The sequence below is a fragment of the Mobula hypostoma genome, chromosome 9 (assembly GCF_963921235.1).
Source record: "Mobula hypostoma chromosome 9, sMobHyp1.1, whole genome shotgun sequence".
Taxonomy (NCBI): Eukaryota; Metazoa; Chordata; class Chondrichthyes; order Myliobatiformes; family Myliobatidae; genus Mobula; species Mobula hypostoma.
In genome coordinates this window covers 34065015-34084302 of record NC_086105.1, presented here as the reverse complement: position 1 = coordinate 34084302, position 19288 = coordinate 34065015, and the positions used below count along the sequence as shown (strand labels likewise).

The 19288-nt window shown below is 41.6% G+C and overlaps 1 protein-coding gene across 1 annotated transcript in view; it reads left to right on the top strand.

Moving 5' to 3' along the window:
* LOC134351629 (adiponectin receptor protein 2-like) overlaps positions 1–19288 on the top strand; it is an 81848-nt gene that overhangs the window by 4713 nt on the left and 57847 nt on the right. The window contains exon 2 of the mRNA XM_063058036.1: positions 4072–4307. Coding sequence (XP_062914106.1) covers positions 4218–4307 — 90 coding nt within the window. The 5' untranslated portion in view covers positions 4072–4217. The remainder of the gene's footprint in view (positions 1–4071; positions 4308–19288) is intronic.

Genomic DNA, 19288 nt, shown 5'->3' with positions numbered 1-19288 from the left:
GTAATTTCAGTGATACAGCATGCCAACAGCTTTTTCCACCCAGCAAGCCTGTGCTGCCCAGTGAACTTAAGTATACTTCCTTGGAATGTGGGAGGAAACCCACATGGTCATAGGGCGAATATCATCATCAGGTGCCATGCCCAGTTTGAGCTTTGACTGCCATGGCTCACACACTCCTGTTTTGGGTCAAATGGATCAATTCATTAGTATTCATTTCCAGTACTCTGGCTGCTGTCTCCATCATCATTTGTCTTTGTCTTCCTCTTGCTTTCTTCCCTTCAATCTTTCCCATAATTATCATGCATTCTAACTCCTCTTTCCTAATCACATGTTCAATGAAGTTACATTGCCTTTTCATGATCTCATACATTATTTCTTCTTGTGTTTGCCATGACATCCTCGTTAGATATTCATTTTGTCCACGATATTCTTTGCATCCTCCTCAAAAACCACATCTCTGCTGCTTCAATTCGTTTCCTCATGTTACTAGATATTGTCCAACATTCTGAGCCCTATAACATAACTGGATAAACATAACATTTCAGTACTCTGAGGTGGGTTATCATGCCTAGTTTAGTATTGGTTAATATACTCTTCATTCTCATATAGGTGTCTTTTGCCATCCCTGTTCTTCTTTTGATGTTCATGTCACACCTGCCATCTGATGTCATCCAGCTTCCTAAGTAGCAAAAGTTCTGTACTTGTTTTGCGTCTTCCTGGTTTATTCTCAGCCTGCAGATAGGATTCTCCGTTTTGGATATCACCATACATTCTGTCTTTGCAATTGATAGACCCATTTTTGCACTTTCTTCATAGATATATCAATTAAGTTTTGTAGTTCTTCCTCTGTACTTGCAATTAACAGTGTCATCCACATATCTGAAATTGATGTTTTCACTGCCAACTTTGATTCCCAAGATTTCTCTTATTTTTTGCCATACTGTTTCACTGTACACATTAAATAAATCAGGGGAGAAACACACCCTTGTCTAATGTCTCTCTTGATTTTCGTAAACTGCCTCATTTCTCCATCTATTCTTACAGCGGCAGTTTGTTCCCAGTACAGATTTCTGAATAGGCAGAGGTCTTTCAAATCTAGATCTAGAGTTTCCTATAATATTTCAAATAACTTATTGTGCTTCACTTTATCAAATGCTTTTGTGTAGTCGATAAAACGAACAAACAAATCTTTTTGCACTTGAATAGCTCATTCTGATAGTATCCTTAACATCAATATTGCGTTTCTTGTACCTTTGTCTTTCACCTATTTCAGCTTGTATCTTACTTTTAGCTCTTGTCATCAAAATTCTTTGAAGTATCTTGGTGATATGACTCATTAAACTTATGGTCCTATGTAATTCGCATTCTATTTCTCCAGGTTTCTTAGGAAGAGTGATAAGTACTGATTGTTGTTTTTTTATCTCTTCTGGTATTATTCCAGTCTGATAAATGTCATTGATCAAATCAGTAAGTTTTTCAATTCCATAATCTTCAAGTGCGATAATTTGTTCTATTACTAATTCATCAGGACCTGCTGCCTTGCCTTCAGCTTATTTATTGCATTACGAACTTCAGATTTAAAATAAAACTTACAAAATGTATCACACAACAACAGCGTCAAGAGGATCTTCAAGACAATTCTGAAGATGCTTTGCTCGGTAGGGTTGATTCTGGGGCTCCCCGACCGTCATCAAGCTACTGCTCATAAAATTCAAGTAACAAAAGAAAATTATTGCCACTTGGAATGTAAGAACCCTATATCAAGCAGGAAGATTGGACAATGTGATAAATGGAAAGACTAAAGATTAACATCATGGGAATTAGTGAAGTTTGTTGGATAGGTGCTGGAACCTGTCAGAATAGAAATAAAACACTAATTTATTCCTGTGGAACATCCCATACTAATGGAGTAGGAATTCTTATGGATGAAAACATGGCAAAAAGTGTTTTAGGACATTGGGCAATATCAGGAAGAGTGCTCTTTGTTAGATTCGGAGGACAACCATTTGATTTAGCAATTGTGCAGGTACATGCACGAACAACAGAATGAACAAATGAGGATACAGATAAATTCTATGAAGAGCTTGAATAAGCAAAGAACGGATGCAAATCTCAGGATATTGTTATTGTCATGGGAGATCTAAATGCTAAAGTAGGACAAGGTGCTGATGGAAATACCATAGGAAAATTTGGACTAGGGGAAAGAAATGAAAGAGGGGAGAAATAGGTAGAATTGTGCAAGATGAATAATCAGGTCATTATGAATACCTACTTTAAAAACTATCCAAGACGCTTGTGGACCTGGAAAAGTCCAGGTAATAACACTAGAAATCAAATTGACTTTATTACTATAAACCAAAGAGTTAGAAACTCAGTGACTCAATGCAAAACATATCCAGTTGCAGACTGTAATAGCGACCATAACCCAGTATTATGTCATGTTAAAGTAAAACTTAAAAAAACTAAAGAAGCAAAAACCTGAGCAATCCCTTGACTACTCGCAATTAATTAAAGGAGAAAACTTAAGACGAAGATTTACAATTGAAGTAAGGAATAGTTTTCAGTCTAGAAATAAAATCTGTTAAAGATGATAGCAATCATGTAGAAATGAAGTTTAACTCTAAAGGATGCCTTGGTAGAATCAGCAAAGTCAGTGATTCCTAAAAAAGAAAAAAGCACGAGGAATAAATGGATGACATGAAATCAAAAATCTAATGGAAGAAAGGAGACGGAAGAAAGCAAATCCTAAAGAATATACGAGGGGTGATTGATAAACTCGTGGCCTAAGGTAGAAGGAGTCAATTTTAGAAAACCTTACACATTTATTTTTCAGCATAATCGCCTCCAACATTTACACACTTAGTCCAGCGGTCGTAGAGCATACGGATCTTGGACCTCCTGAAAGTGCCCACAGCAGGGGTGATTGATAAGTTCGTGGCCTAAGATAAAAGGAGATGAGTTATACAGCTCTCGTTACATGCACATGCAGAGCAACTCTTTGAGTGATTATGCAGAAAGTTTGAAGTTAATAACTCATCAGGAGTAATTGATAAGTTTGTGGCCTAAGGTAGAAGGAGATGAGTTATTAACTTCAAACTTTCTGCATAATCACTGAGTTGAACTGCATGTGCATATAACAAGAGCTGTATAACTCATCTCCTTCCACCTTAGGCCATGAACTTATCATTCACCCCGCTGTAAGTCCTTAGATAAAAAAGTTAAAAGCTCATGTAAAAAAGCCAAAGAAGAATGGTTAAGCCAGGAATGTGAGCAAATAGAAAGAATCCCTATTACTGATCCAAAAAGGTTGCATCAACAAATCAAGAATATCACTGGTAAAAAGCTCCTCTGTTCTTCAGGTGGATGTTTGAAAGCAAAGGACGGTACCATTATCATGGGAAAAGATGAGATTATGACAGCTGGATTAAGTATATTCAAGAATTGTTTGAAGATGATCGAGGTGAAAAACCAGAAATTAAGAAAAACATTGAAGGTCCAAGTACTTTAAAATCTGAAGCTCGTAATGCAATAAATAAGATGAAGAAAGGGACAAATATACAAACTCCTTAAGATAGTTGCAGAATTGAACCCATGTTGCTGGTGCTGTGATAATGTTACGCTAGCTTCTACGCTATCTTTGCTTGTGTTTTAGCCCTGAAATGCAAAACTCCAGCCACCATAGGCTTGAGGTTTGATTCTAATCCTGGATAAGGGGCCGATTTGTTACTAGGTGGCTGAAATAGTCTTCCCTTTCCTGGGGAGGGCAAGAGAAAAATAAAAATAACCTTTTTATAGGTAACCAGAGATCTCTGATAGAAAGCTCTGACAACCCTTCCAAAAACTGGTCCAATCACTCTTGTTTTTCAAGTTTAAAATCTGGTAGCATGAGCCATGGTGACTGCTGTGCCAGAGTGACTAATCTTGCTGAAGTTTGAATGCATTTATGAAATATGTTGTTGGAGAAAATCAGCTTTTTTAATTTTGCAAATGTTAGCAAAATAATCACAAAAATCAATGTGTATTAAACATGGTATGGGTTGGAAAATTAATTTACCTATTCTTTTCAAACAGGGTTTTGAATTCAACTGCATTTCTGGAAAAAAAAACCTTTTTTATTTTAAAGAAGAGTTTTTATTGTTAACAAGCTGGAAGGCCCACGGTTAGACGAGGACCCAAACTCGCATTTAAGAAATCGGAAAGAAGCTGTGGGATACCTGATGTTATCTCAAGAAAAACAGTGTAACACTCCGAGCTCAGAGCTGAATGAAGTAAATCCACTTACGAATCATGATTACGATTTATTGGATGTAAGTATAAAATGGGAATTGGTAAATTTAGTCAACAATATGAATTTATAGAAGAGTGGTTGAATAAAAGGAATCATGGAAGATTTCAAATACATTTTAAATTGCATTCACATTTCCTTATTGATAGGCAAAGGTCTGGATTTTTTATTTGTACATGGCATGTGTATGTTTTGAGTATTTATTGGTTGTCCTTAATTGTGGCGGAATTAGTATCAACCGTAATGGTGAATCTAGAGTCTCTATTGGCCAAACAGGCATTCCTCGAAGGACATTTAGTAAATTGGATGTTTGTTTGATAAGTATCCAGTGGTCATAATTGTCAGACTGATAGTAGCATTTAATTCCTGATTTAATTCATTAATTTAATTTAAATTATGTAAATGGAATTTGTGTATCCGGATCATTGGCCCAAGTACTAGTCAACTAACTTGACCAATATCCTGATGTATCTTGAAATATCTTGTGTTAATTGAGCAAAAATAAATTACTTACTTTAAAGTTTATATATTTTGATTTGCATCATGGCTTTGAATTCTGTTTGCCATTTTGTTTGTATACATTTAGAATGTATAAGTCTCAATCAAAGTATTCAAATTCTGTACGTCGCCCCCTGGTAAGCCTCAGGCTCGCTCAGCTCTCTTCCGTCTAGGGGGAGCAGCCTTCGGCCCCACCAAACTGGGTAATCAAGTTTGTGTGGATGCTGTATGATGTACCCCACCCTGCCAAATAACAGACAGTACACCATATGCCAAGGTCTGTTCTTATCAAATTACAGTATTGTTTTGCACTGCTGTAACTATATGTTATAATTATGTGGTCTTTTGTTAGTTTTTAAGTCGGTTTGTCATGTGTTTCCGTTATATCATTCTGGAAAAACATTGTATAATTTCTTAATGCATGCATTACTAAATGACAATAAAAGAGGACTGTGTCCTCATAATCTAATCTAATATGCGATTAAATGATTACACTTTATAGATCTTACTGGAACTATGTAATTAATAGAGATAAAACATAAAAGGAAAGTAAAAGGCACCAAACTTATCAAAGTTCAACCACTTCGTGCACAACAGTTGGAGCTCAATTAATGGAGTCGTCTTTCCACCATTCAATCCTCTCCGACCCCCTCGACCTGCCGCCTGGGACCAACCACGGTGGTCGACCAGACGCTCCACACGAGTCTGTCTTCGTCTTCTCTCCTCGCCGAAGACCCTGGGCCTCGGACTCCCGCTTGGGGTCCGTTCTGCCGCCCAGCTTACAGCATCGCGTCTCCTCTCCCTGTCCCCATTGCGCCTTCTGCATCAAAGCCCGTGGAAAAACAATTGCTTACAGACACACAAGAAAGAATAACATCTATCCCAATTGGTTCATTCTCTCTCTTATCAATAATATAACCTAAACAAGCAGAGAGAGAGAACTTTCTCAGCAGTTAACATAACAAAGAAGCCATTTTTTATTAGCCTTAACAGTAACATAAAAGAAGAAACCCCTTGCATGTAATTTAGCGATACAGTTTTAAAATGCATGAATCTATTTGACATGAGATGACTATTCTCTAAAGTTATAGAGTTGAAAATGAGGCAGTCTTAAAGTTTATTGAATAAAAAGTTTTTTTTCAAATGTATACATTGAAGACACATGATTATGTGTGGTGGGGGATATGCGGGGGAACTAGACACCTTGATATTTGCTCTGTTTATTTTTTAATGAGGGAAAACAGTAAAAATTCATCACTTTGGTTCTTGGCATTGTGAGTCTAACATTTAAAGAAAGATTGAGTAGGATTATGCACTATTCTGTAGAGATTAGAAGAGTAAGGGCAGTCCTCACTGAGGCGTTACACAATATTTAAAGGGTTCTACAGGATAAAAATAGGTTGAGCTCCTGTCTGTGGAATAATGATAGACTATACAGATTCCACAAAAATAAAAATGGTCAGTGCAGTGTAGTCTCCTATTCTTAGAAATGGCTATTTGTATCATGGAGAAACAAATACTTTTGGCTCTGACTTCATGTAAGGGAACACAAGTGACTTTACACAAGTGACTTTACACACGTGAGGGAACCACAAAGCTAATGAACCTGAATAAAATTAGTGTAGGGAAGGAAACTGTCTAAGGAAAGTTGATAAAACCCAAGGACTTGATGATTTGTCTCTCACAGTAATAAAAAAGTGAACTATGCAATGGTTGAATGCAATGGTTAGTATTTTCCAGTATTCAGTAGATAGTTGAAAACATAATCTCATTTTTCTTTTAGGAAAAAGGGGGAGAGAAAATGTAGATCCACAGTCTAGATAGGCTAACATCACCATTAAGGAATATGCTGGTTATAATTATAAAAGGATAGAGTAATTAAATACCTTTGGAAAATATCAATATGTTCGGACATAGATTTCTGGAATAGGGTTGTTTGCCAAAGCTCTTGGAAAGGTTGGTAGAATGATAAAAGAAACTCAACAGATGTGGTGCCTTGTTACATCCTGCATTTAAAAAGTTGGTATGTAAAGTTAAAGTGTGACTTTGGGTTGATGTCTCGGCAAAGATTGAAAATTGATTGATAGACAGGAAGCAGTTTGGGAATAAATGGATCTTTTTTGGCAAGGTAGATGACAACTAGTAGGCTAATGCAGTCTTCAGTGCTTGGGTGTCAGCTATTCGTATTATAAATCAGTGGGGTGGAAGTACTAATCTGAAGTTTGATTATTCTGGATTGGGTGGAATCTGTGAGGATAATGCAAAGGGGCTTCAAGGTGACTGGGATCAATTGAGTGAGTGGGCAGAAATTTTGCAGATGCAATATGATGAGGATTAATGGAAGTTTTCTAACACAGTAAGTGAAATCAAATGGCAGAGTGTCACATATGGTGTTAGATTAGGAAATGTTAATATGCAAAGTGACTTGGGTGTTCCTGTATAGCAGTCACTGTAAGCAAGCATGTTGATATGTTGCCCTTCATTGCAAGAGGATTTGAGTAAATGAGTAAGGATGACTTGTCACAATTGAATGGAAGACCATAGCTGGAGTATTATGTGCAGACTTGTCTTTCTTATCTAAAAATGGATATGGACAGGCTGTACATCAAGAGTTCACATGATAGACTCCTGGATTGACACAACTATCCTTTGAGATGAAATTGGATTAATTTATATTTGCAAGAGATTAGTTGAAAGTGAGGGAGTATAATTGTAACTTGCCAAATTCTTACAAGGCTGGACAGGTTGAAAGTGAGGAGCATATTTCCCCTGGTTGGAGTGCCTGGAATAAAAGGGTCACAGTCTGTGGCTGAGGACATTAGGACTGAGGACTTTACAGTCAACAGACTCTTGAACTAGTCTGGATAACTTCATTCACCACTTCTGTACGATTTTAAGCTTATTTTCAAGGACTCTACAACATTTTCTCAGCATTACTTTATTTGCGCAGTTTGTCTTTTTGCACATTACAGGTTTTTGTCAGTCTTCGTTTACATATAGTTTTCGATAAAATTCTGTTGTATTTCTCTTTTTCCTGTAAATATCTGTAAGAAGATGAATCTCATGGTAGTATAGTAATACATATGTACTTTGATAATAAATTTACTTTGAGATGAGGGCATTTTTTTTTCCTCAGAGGATGGTGACCTTGTTATCACAGAGGGCTATGGAGTCCAATTTGCTGAATGCATTTAAGCAGCCATTAGGTAAATTTCTATGTAAAAATGGTATTGACATGTATAGGTGGGTGGAAGAGGCAATGTGGTACTGAGATAAATGGTCATTTTAAATGGCAGAGCAAACTGGGGGGGGGTGTTAAATGGTTTATTCATACAGTAAATTTTATTTTCTGAAACTATGGGGTACAATTTCAAAATACGACTTGGATTTCTCTACCTGCTGTGTACATACATCTATTGATGCTTCTGGACACATCTTCAGTGATGTTCCTGGAATCGTTGGGTGTTTCGGGTCTTTCAACATCATACAACCTCCTCCAGGTGACCCAGCCGGGGCTGATCAGACCCCAGCTTTGTGTCCAGGTGGCTAGCTACTTATGACTCCATGGCTCCCCTCTTTTGAGCCACAGCCATCTTGAGGCCCTCTCTGCCACATCGGTGGTACTGCGGATGGCTCTCCTCTTCCTCTCTCTCTCGATGCCCAAAATGCTGAAGGCCCTAACTAAAGAACGGGCTATGAATCCCCTACAACCAAACTCCACTGGGAGACACCTCGCTCTCCAACCAGCCTGCTGACAGTTGCTGACCAGTCCTGCGTACTTGGAGAGCTTCCTTTCAAAGGCCTCCTCCAAGCTATCTTCCCATGGGACTGTCAGCTCCAGCAGCACTACTTGCTTAGTAGACTCAGACACTAGGACAATGTCTGGTCGCAGGGTGGTGGCTGCACCATGTTTGGGGAACTTCAGCTGCCCTTTGAGGTCCACCAACAGCTGCCAGTCCCTTGCAGAGGTCAGAATGCCTGCAGATGTTCTTTTGGCAGGTATTGGCTGTTCCCCAGCTTTGACAAGGGCAATGGTCTGCTTGGAGGGTCGGGACCACTTCGCCCACTCAACTCCTGCGCTGACGGCTTCAGCGATGATCTTCAGGACCTGATCATGCCTCCACCTGTACCGTTCCTCACCAAGTGCCCTTGCACAGCCACTGAGGACGTGCTCCAGAGTTCCTCGCTTGGAGCACAGTGGGCACGCAGATGACTCTGCCTTGCCCCATGTGTGCAGGTTTGATGGGCTTGGAAGCACATCAAATACTATTGTGTCATTGATTTCATTCAGAAGAGGAATTGAATAATTTCTGAATTTTTTTGGAAGAATTGGGATAAGGCAGTAGTTTTAACGATAGTTTTAAGGTAGATCAGCCATGACCTTGCTGAATGGTTTCACAGGTTTGAGGGGCTGATTGGTCACCTTCATATATAAAAGTTATGTTTTGTATATAAAGGGAAATCATTTTTTTAAATTGCCAAATCTTGTGTCATTGAAACAAATCAAGACCTTGCAGAATGCTTAACTTGCCGAAGTTAAGAAAATAACAGTTGTGTCTCTACATAGTTGAAGTGTTCAGAGCTGCATTTAACAGCCGTCAGTTTTGGTGTGATCATTACTGTTGCAGTTGATTAGGATGAGTCCTAAAGTGATGATGGAGTATTCAACAACCCAATTGTGGAAGATAACTTTCTGAGCAATCTTTTCTCCTGAAAAATGTGGACCACTTTCCATATATCTTGGATGAAACATTCAGTGAAGGCAGATAGCAATGATGAACTTCACCTCAGAGCACCAGCACAATTTCTAGCTGACAGTGAAAAGTGACTCATTGAAAATTAAGACCTCATACTTGGCAGATAATTTGTGGTTCACCAGTTAGCAGTGATCTCTGGCCTCTATGCTTACCAGATTTGCACAGCCTAGAGCGAACACCTATAGGCAATGGCCCATTCCAGATTAACATAGTTCCAAGCTTTGTCATGGAAAGTGATTGCCCGATGAAGAGAAAATCTGAAAGTTCTCAGTCAACTTGACAGGTGGGGAGGGGATAGAGGTTTGATGGGAGACTGCAATATCAGCACTGACTGTTAGACTTGCAGTAGCCCAAAGACTACTCGTTCACCTGATAATTTGAGGTACCACAGGCTCTCTCTCTCTCTCCCTAATAACGGAAAAAGAGGTGTCCCCCTTTCATAATGAGAGGGAAGACATAACAAACAACTCGTTAATTTACGATGTTAAAAGTCTGTTGCTCCGCTTTTTCCGAGCTCTGCACCCACAGTCTCGGCCCCAGAAAGGCACAGCCCACTGCAGCTAACCCGCTGCTCTCGATAGTCCGTAATCTCCTGTGATGTCTTGGTCGGGCACTGGCTGAGAATCAGCCCATCTCCAGAGCCATAAAAATTTAGCACCCTGACGGCAAGCTAGTCTTCCGGGCTGTGTCCTTGGGATATCAAAAAGCGGCTGGTTGTGAGGCCCTGAGAGCGGGTCCCATTTTCGCAAAGAACCAAAGTCAGAGTGTAACACCAGGTCAGGGTCTTGAAAAGAACCTTGAATAGGAAAAAAGAGATATCAGAGATGGAAATAAAGCTGTTTCCAAAGATGCAAGAAAGGAATTGCTGTGTAGTGCCATCATAACTTCACTCTGCCCCTCCGAAGTATGGTTGAAGGAGTGCACCATCTGGCAGATGACCAATCTGCCTCTCCCATCAGGGACATCCTGCCCAGTATGTAATTGAGTCTCCCGGTCTGATACTGCCTTCATCAGTCACTTCTGAACTGGAGTAGAAGTGAATCATCTTTGGTCCTAAGGGTTGACCTGACGAGGAGTACTGGCTAATGAAGTAATTAGAGTATGAAATATGAGGACGTACTGTGCAAGGACTACCCAATTATTCTGCAGTGAGAGGAAGTGGTAATTAGACAAGATCTTTAGAAACAGTTGATTGAGTACCAACTAGTTGGAGCTATTTAGGGTGTTTCAGTGATAGGGATGTCAGTTATAAAGATGACCTTAAATGGGAAGTCCTCAGCTTCGGAATTTAAATTTATAGATGCTACTAAAATTAGGAGAAATGGTCAGTAATAAAGAAATTTGCAACATATTACAGGAGGACATAATAAAGTTGTGAATATTGGCAAATGAAATTCAGTAATGTTAGTGTGAGTTAATCGAAGGAGTAAATAGTAGTTGTATTACTTAGAAGTTCCAGGCAGTGATCTCCAATAAAAGAGAGCGTCTAACTACCTACCTTTTGACACTGTCTTTGCCATTGCAGACTCCCTTGCCATTGATATTTTGGAACTGTAATTGATCAATTGCTTAACTGGCCAATCATAATAACATAGAACATAGAACAGTACAGCACAGTACAGGCCCTTCGGCCCACATTGTTGTGCCGACCCTCAGACCCTGCCTCCCATATAACCCCCCCCCACCTTAAATTCCTCCATATACCTGTCCAGTAGTCTCTTAAATTTCACTAGTGTATCTGCCTCCACCACTGACTCAGGTAGTGTATTCCACGCACCAACCACTCTGAGTGGAAAAACCTTCCTCTAATATCCACCTTGAACTTCCCACCCCTTAGCTTAAAGCCATGTCCCCTTGTATTGAGCAGTGGTGCCCTGGGGAAGAGGCGCTGGCTGTCCACTATCTATTCCTCTTGATATCTTGTACACCTCTATCATGTCTCCTCTCATCCTCCTCTCCAAAGAGTAAAGCCCTAGCTCCCTTAATTTCTGATCATAATCCATACTCTCTAAACCAGGCAGCATCCTGGTAAATCTCCTCTGTACCCTTTCCAATGCTTCCACATCCTTCCAGGCGACCAAAGGCGACCAAAACTGGACACAGTACTCCAAGTGTGGCCTAACCAGAGTTTTATAGAGCTGCATCATTACCTCACGACTCTTAAACTCTATCCCTCGACTTATGAAAGCGAACACCCCATAAGCTTTCTTAACTACCCTATCTACCTGTGAGGCAACTTTCAGGGATCTGTGGACATGTACCCCCAGATCCCTCTGCTCCTCCACACTACCAAGTATCCTGCCATTTACTTTGTACTCTGCCTTGGAGTTTGTCCATCCAAAGTGCACCACCTCAAACTTCTCCGAGTTGAACTCCATCTGCCACTTCTGCAACCTATCAATGTCTCTCTGCAATCTTCAACAATCCTCTACACTATCTAAAACACCACCAAACTTTGTGTCGTCTGCAAACTTGCCAATCCACCCTTCTACCCCCACATCCAGGTCGTTAATAAAAATCACGAAAAGTAGAGGTCCCAGAACAGATCCTTGTGGGACACCACTAGTCACAATCCTCCAATCCGAATGTACTCCCTCCACCACAGCCCTCTGCCTTCTGCAGGCAAACCAATTCTGAATCCGGCTGGTCAAACTTCCCTGGATCCCATGCCTTCTGACTTTCTGAAGAAGCCTACCATGTGGAACCTTGTCAAATGCCTTACTAAAATCCATATAGATCACATCCACTGCACTACCCTCATCTATATGCCTGGTCACTGCCTCAAAGAACTCTATCAGACTAGTTAGACACGATCTGCCTTTCACAAAGCCATGCTGACTGTCCCTGATCAGACCATGATTCTCTAAATGCCCATAGATCCTGTCTCTTAGAATCATTTCCAACAGACGCAAGGCTGACTGGTCTATAATTATCCGGACTATCCCTACTACCTGTTTTGAGCAAGGGGACAACTTTCGCCTCCCTCCGATCCTCCGATACCATTCCCGTGGATAATGAGGACCTAAAGATCATAGCCAGAGGCTCAGCAATCTCTTCCCTCGCCTCGTGGAGCAGCCTGGGGAATATTCCGTCAGGCCCCAGGGATTTATCTGTCCTAATGTATTTTAGTAACTCCAACACCTCCTCTGCCTTAGTATCAACATGCTCCAGAACATCAACCTCACTCATATTGTCCTCACCATCATCAAGTTCCCTCTCATTGGGGAATATTGAAGAGAAGTATTCATTGAGGACCTCGCTCACTTCCACAGCCTCCAGGCACATCTTCCCACCTTTCTCTCTAATCGGTCCTACCTTCACTCCTGTCATCCTTTTGTTCTTCACATAATTGAAGAATGCCTTGGGGTTTTCCTTTACCCTACTTGCCAAGGCCTTCTCATGTCCCCTTGTTCTTCTCAGCCCCTTCTTTAGCTCCTTTCTTGCTACCCTATATTCCTCAATAGACCCATCTGATCCTTGCTTCCTAAGCCTCATGTATGCTGCCTTCTTCCACCTGACTAGATTTTCCACCTCACTTGTCACCCATGGTTCCTTCACCCTACCATTCTTTATCTTCCTCACTTGGGCATTTTTATCCCCAATATCCTGCAAAAGATCTCTAAACATCGACCGCATGTCCATAGTACATTTCCCTGCAAAAACATCATCCCATTTCACACCTGCAAGTTCTAGCCTTATAGCCTCATAATTTGCCCTTTCCCAATTAAAAATTTTCCTGTCCTCTCTGATTCTATCCTTTTCCATGATAATGCTGAAGGCCAGGGAGTGATGGTCACTGTCCCCCAGATGCTCACCCACTGAGAGATCTGTGACCTGACCCGGTTCATTACCTAATACTAGATCTAGTATGGCATTTCCCCTAGTCGGCCTGTCAACATACTGTGACAGGAATCCGTCCTGGACACACTTAACAAACTCTGCCCCGTCCAAACCCTTGGAACTAATCAGGTGCCAATCAATATTAGGGAAGTTAAAGTCACCCATGATAACAACCCTGTTATTTTTGCACCTTTCCAAAATCTGCCTCCCAATCTGCTCCTTGGTATCTCTGCTGCTACCAGGGGGCCTATAGAATACTCCCAGTAGAGTAACTGCTCCCTTCCTGTTCCTGACTTCCACCGATACTGACTCAAAAGAGGATCCTGCTACATTCCCCACCCCTTCTGTGGCTGTAATAGTATCCCTGACCAGTAATGCCACCCCTCCTCCCCTTCCTGCCCCCCCATCTCTTTTTAAAGCTCTAATATCCAGGAGTATTGAGAATGCATTCCTGCCCTGGTGCCAGCCAAGTCTCTGTAATGGCCACTACATCATAATTCCATGTATGTATCCAAGTTCTCAGTTCATCACCTTTGTTCCTGATGATGCTTGCATTGAAGTATACACACTTTAGCCCTTCTACCTTACTGTCTTTACACCGTTTATTCTGCTTCTCTTTCCTCAAAGCCTCTCTGTATGTTAGATCTGGCTTTACTCCATGCACTTCTTTCACTGCTCTATCGCTCTGGGTCCCATCCCCCTTGCAAATTAGTTTAAACCCTCCCGAACCATGCTAGCAAACCTACGTGCAAGGATATTGCTCCCCCTCGAGTTCAGGTGCAACCCATCCAATCTGTACAGGTCCCACCTTCCCCAGAAGAGATCCCAATGATCCAAAAATCTAAAACCCTGCCCCCTGCACCAACTCCTCAGCCATGCATTCAACTGCCATCTCCTCCAGTTCCTACCATCACTATCATGTAGCACTGGCAGCAATCCTGAGAACGCCACCCTTGAGGTCCTGTTCTTCGGCCTTCTGCCTAGTTCCTGAAACTCTCACTTCAGGACCTCATCCCTCTTCCTACCTATGTCGTTGGTGCCAACATGTATCACGACTTCTGGTTGCTTTCCCTCTCGTACCAGGATGTCGTGCACCCTGTCAGGGATATCCCAGACCCTGGCACTCGGGAGGCAACAAACCATGCGGGTGTCCTTCTCATGTCCACAAAATCTCCTGTCTGCTCCCCTGACTATAGAGTCTCTAATGACGACAGCTCTCCTCTTCTCCGTCCCACCCTTCTTCACCACAGGGTCAGACTCAATGCCAGAGGCCCTGCCACTGTGGCTCACACCTGGTCGGTCGTCCCTGCCAACAGTATCCAGGACAGTAAACTTATTATTCAGGGGAATGTCTACAGGGGTGCTCTGCACTACCTGTCTATTCACCTACGTTTCTCTCCCCCCGACTGTCACCCAACGATCTGCTTCTGGCAGCCCAGGTGTGACTATCTCCCTGTAGTTCTCATCTATGACTGCCTCATTCTCCCTTACGAGTCGAAGGTCATCCAGTTGCTGCTCCAGATTCCTAATATGGTCTTCCATATCGCCCAGCCGCATGCACTTCTGGCAGATATGACTCTGCAGGAGAGGTGAGCTCCCCCACGACTGTCACATCTCACATGAGAGGCACATCACCGTCTGAGGAGGCATTGTAAAGACTAACTGGGAACAAGCTCGTCCTCCACCTCTTCTCATCGAAGCTTCTCGAGTCAAAGCTCAACTCCTTCACTGGCCCATTCGCTTTCCACAGGCCACTCCACTTGAACTACCCCTCTATTTATTTGTTTGAGCTGTTCAAACTGCTTGGCCACCTGACCTCGATTGCCCAATCAGCTGCTTTCTGCTGAGTTTGAGCTATTCAAATCTTGATTGACTTGATTGCACAGTCCATCTGCCAGAATCTCTCGAGTCAAAGCTCCACTCCTTCACTGGCTCACTCACTCACTGGCCCACTCGCTTACCACAGGCCACTCTGCTTGAGCTACCCCTCTATTTATTTGTTTGAGCTGTTCAAACTGCTTGGTTACCTGACCTCGATTGCCCAATCAGCTGTTTTCTGCTGAGTCTGAGCTATTCAAATCTTGATTGTCTAATCAACTGCTTTCTAAAAGGATCTATAGAGGTCAATATTAAACTATCAAATTCAGAGGGGAAGAGCACAGTGTGGAGAAGGATAAATCAACAGTGGCAGCAGTATTGGGATAGAGCAATAAAAGGAAGACATTTACATTCAATTCAGAACAGAGTAGATATGGGAAGAAGTAGGGGAGTAAAGCGGAAGGAGGAAGTAACTATAAGTAGACTGAGAATTGGGCACAGCCACCTTAATGGCACTCTGGCCATCATAAGTAAGCATCCAATAGGTTTTTGCGATCTATGTCAGGAGACTGAAACAGTAGAGCATGTCCTTATTTCACGCTGGAAATTTGCACAGGAAAGGCAACAAATGTTAGAACAATTACGCAAAATAGGACTGGTAGAGAACAGTGTTCAAGGTTTATTGGAATGTGGGGAGAGTGATCAGGGGAGGAAATGGTTGTTTAGTTTTTTTAAGGGTGACGGGACTGGAAAGACGGCTTTAAAATGAATGGACAATGAGGGACAATAAATCGTGAAGATGGCAGTCATGCATCAGTGTGGATGCCAACTGGAGGAGGAGGAGGAGTTGTTTCTGCTGAGCTATTCAAATCTTGATTGACTTCATTGCAGAGTCCATCTGCCAAGACTGCCAGAATCCCTCGAGTCAAAGCATCAAAGCTCCACTCCTTCACTGCCCCATTCGCTCACTGGCGGCTTTCAAACATGATGGGGAACATTACTTGCTGAATCTTCTCCAAGCTACACATTCTTGCTTTGAAATATTCCCGCCACTGCCTGTAAGGAGTTTGTACGTTTACCCTGTGTTAGTATGGGTTTCCTCCCACAGTCCAAAGAAATACAGGTTGGTAGGTTAATTAGTCACTCTAAATTGTCCCTTGATTAGGCTAGGATTAAATAGGTGGATTGCTGGGCAGTGCGGCTCGAAGGGCTGTAAGGGCCTACTCTGAATTGTAACTCAACAAATAAATAAACAAATTTTGCTCATCTTCTATCTTCACACGGTCAAACCTTTTTAATAAATTCTGTTGTATTTCTTTTACCTGTACATTAGATATAGATTTATTGAACTTCTTATGTCCTCTTAAGGGTTGGTAATAAATGCTGGCCTTGCTGCATATTTTTCCACAGCCAGACTAAAACTGGTTCAATTGACAACAGGAATATCTGTAGCCTGATTAGTAGTGCATAATATTTATTACAGTAAGGACCAGCTCTACTATATTTTAAAGCAACTGAGATGTGTAAATATATTTGGAGCTGGTAGGAAGGGAGTGAGAGAATTAGTGTTCTCAGATATTAAGCTGTTTTGGGTATTCATGACCAGAGTTTTTTTTCAAAAAAATCTAAGTTTTTCATCGTACCAGGCAGTTTTTCACTATTTGAATTTCATTTCACATTGCAGTGTTTAGTGTTGTAGTTCCTGTTTTATGCTCTGATCTTGTGCATCCACAAACCAAATAATGCAAAGTTGTTTTTCCTTGTTTAGTTAGAATCTTTTGCTAGAAAACCTGAGGTCAATTGGTGTGTCCAAGGATATTCGTTGATATTTTGTGATTGGATTGTAGCCTAAAATTATGTTAAATATGTGCATTTGTTATTTTAAAGTTGACAATCTGATTGGCAAATTGTATCTTGTATGTTGTGATATTGCAAAACAGAACAATTCTATGGGAAGAATTTTTTTTAAAAAAATGCTTAAAATATTCTTTCTTACTGTTTTATTATCTTTTGGAAAGGTAATCTCAAATCAATGGGTCAACTTGTTTGGATAGTTATTACTTTGTTGTCCTTCTATATAGGCTACGAAGGGGAAGTCATGCTTGATTAATCTTCTGGAATTTTTTGAGAATGTGACTATGAAAATGGACATGGGAAAGCCAGTGGATGTAGTGTTCCTTGATTTTTAGAAAGCCTTTGATAAGGTCCCACATAGGAGATTAGTGTGCAAAATTAGAGCAAATGGTATTGGGGGTAGAGTACTGACATGGATAGAAAATTGGTTAGCAGACAGGAAACAAAAGAGTAGGGATTAATGGGTCCTTTTCAGAATGGCAGGCAGTGACTAGTGGCTCTGTGCTGGGACCGCAGCTACAGGTGTCCCCTGCTTTTCAAATGTTCGCTTTACGAAACCTCACTGTTACGAAACACCTACATTAGTACCCTGTTTTCGCTTTCAGAAGGTGTTTTCACTGTTACGAAGAAAGGCAGCACGCGATAAAAGGCAGCTCGCGCCCTAAGCAGCCGCTCTCCCCCGGATTCGGAACGGCATTGCTTAAACAGGTTGCATTGAGCAGCCGTTAGCAAGATGAGTTCTAAGGTGTCGGAAAAGCCTGAAAGAGTAAGGGTGTTACACTTAGCGTAAAACTAGACATAATTAAGCGTTTCGATCGTGGTGAACGAAGCAAGGACAAAGTGAGTTTGGCTTGTGGAAGTTGACGAAGATGATATTGAAGAGGTTTTGGCATCCCATGACCAGGAACTAATAGATGAAGAGCTGATGCAATTGGAAGAGGAAGGATAACAATCGAAACTGAATGCAACCAAATGCAGGAAGTGAAGTAACTGCATGAGATTTTCGCTGCAATGATAAAGTACAACTTTAATTTTGAAAGGGTACGTAGGTTTAGGGGATATTTGCAGGTTGATTTGAGTGCTTACAAACAACTGTAGGATAGAAAAATGCGCGAGGCTCAGCAGTCAAGCAAGCCTTCCACATCAGCCACAGCAGACAACGAACCTCGACCTTTGACATTGAGGCGGGCAGTCATAGGAGAAGATGAGTTGCCTGCCCTGATCGACGATGTGATGACACCCCCGTGTCCCACCACCCCAACACCCGGGCCCCGGACAGATACTGTACCGATTCGCGAAGAACGCAGCAGTAGCCGGGAGGCACACAGCACACCTTTAGGAAAAAAAAGCCAAAATAAACATGCTAATTAATTAGGTGCCACCGAGCACGTTATTGTTGGCCCAGATCAGAGGCAATGCAGTCGGCAATCGCCTCTGATCTGCGTGGACATTTACGTGCTGGGCAGTACCTAATTAATTAGCATGTTTATTTTGGCTTTTTTCTTAAAGATGTGCTGGGTACTTCCCGGCTACCGCTGCGTTCTTCGTGGCAATGTATTGGGTCGGCGGCCCGGAGGGTGGGGGCCGCGGCACCACCCAGCCTGCGACGACTCAGTCTAACACACCATCATCAGTGTGCTCGGCGCTGTTTTCCCAATTCCAGTAAAGTGATACTACACTGTACATACATTATTTCTACTTTATATAGGCTGTGTATTTTTTACGTGTTATTTGGTAGACTTGGCAGCTTCATAGTTTAAAGGTTACTGGAGAGCGCGTTTATGCCAACAGCGCTTGCGTGAGATTTTCTGCCGAGAGCGCTTGTGTGAGATTTTCGCTACGGAGATCTGTGCAGGCAATCGTTGTAGAGGAGTATTTCTACTTTATATAGGCTGTGTATTTATCATATCATTCCTGCTTTTACTATATGTTACTGTTATTTTAGGTTTTATGTGTTATTTGGCATGATTTGGTATGTTGTTTTTGGGTCTGCGAACGGTCACAAAATTTTCCCATATAAATGGTAATTGCTTCTTCGCTTTACGACATTTCGGCTTACGAACCGTTTCATAGGAACGCTGTACCTTCAGATGGTGAGGGAAACATGTATTTACAATATACATTAATGATTTAGATGATTAAAAGTAACAGCAAATTTGCAGATGACACAAAGTTGGGTAGCAGTGTGAAATGTGAGGGGGATGTTATGAGAATGCAGGGTGACTTAGACAGATTG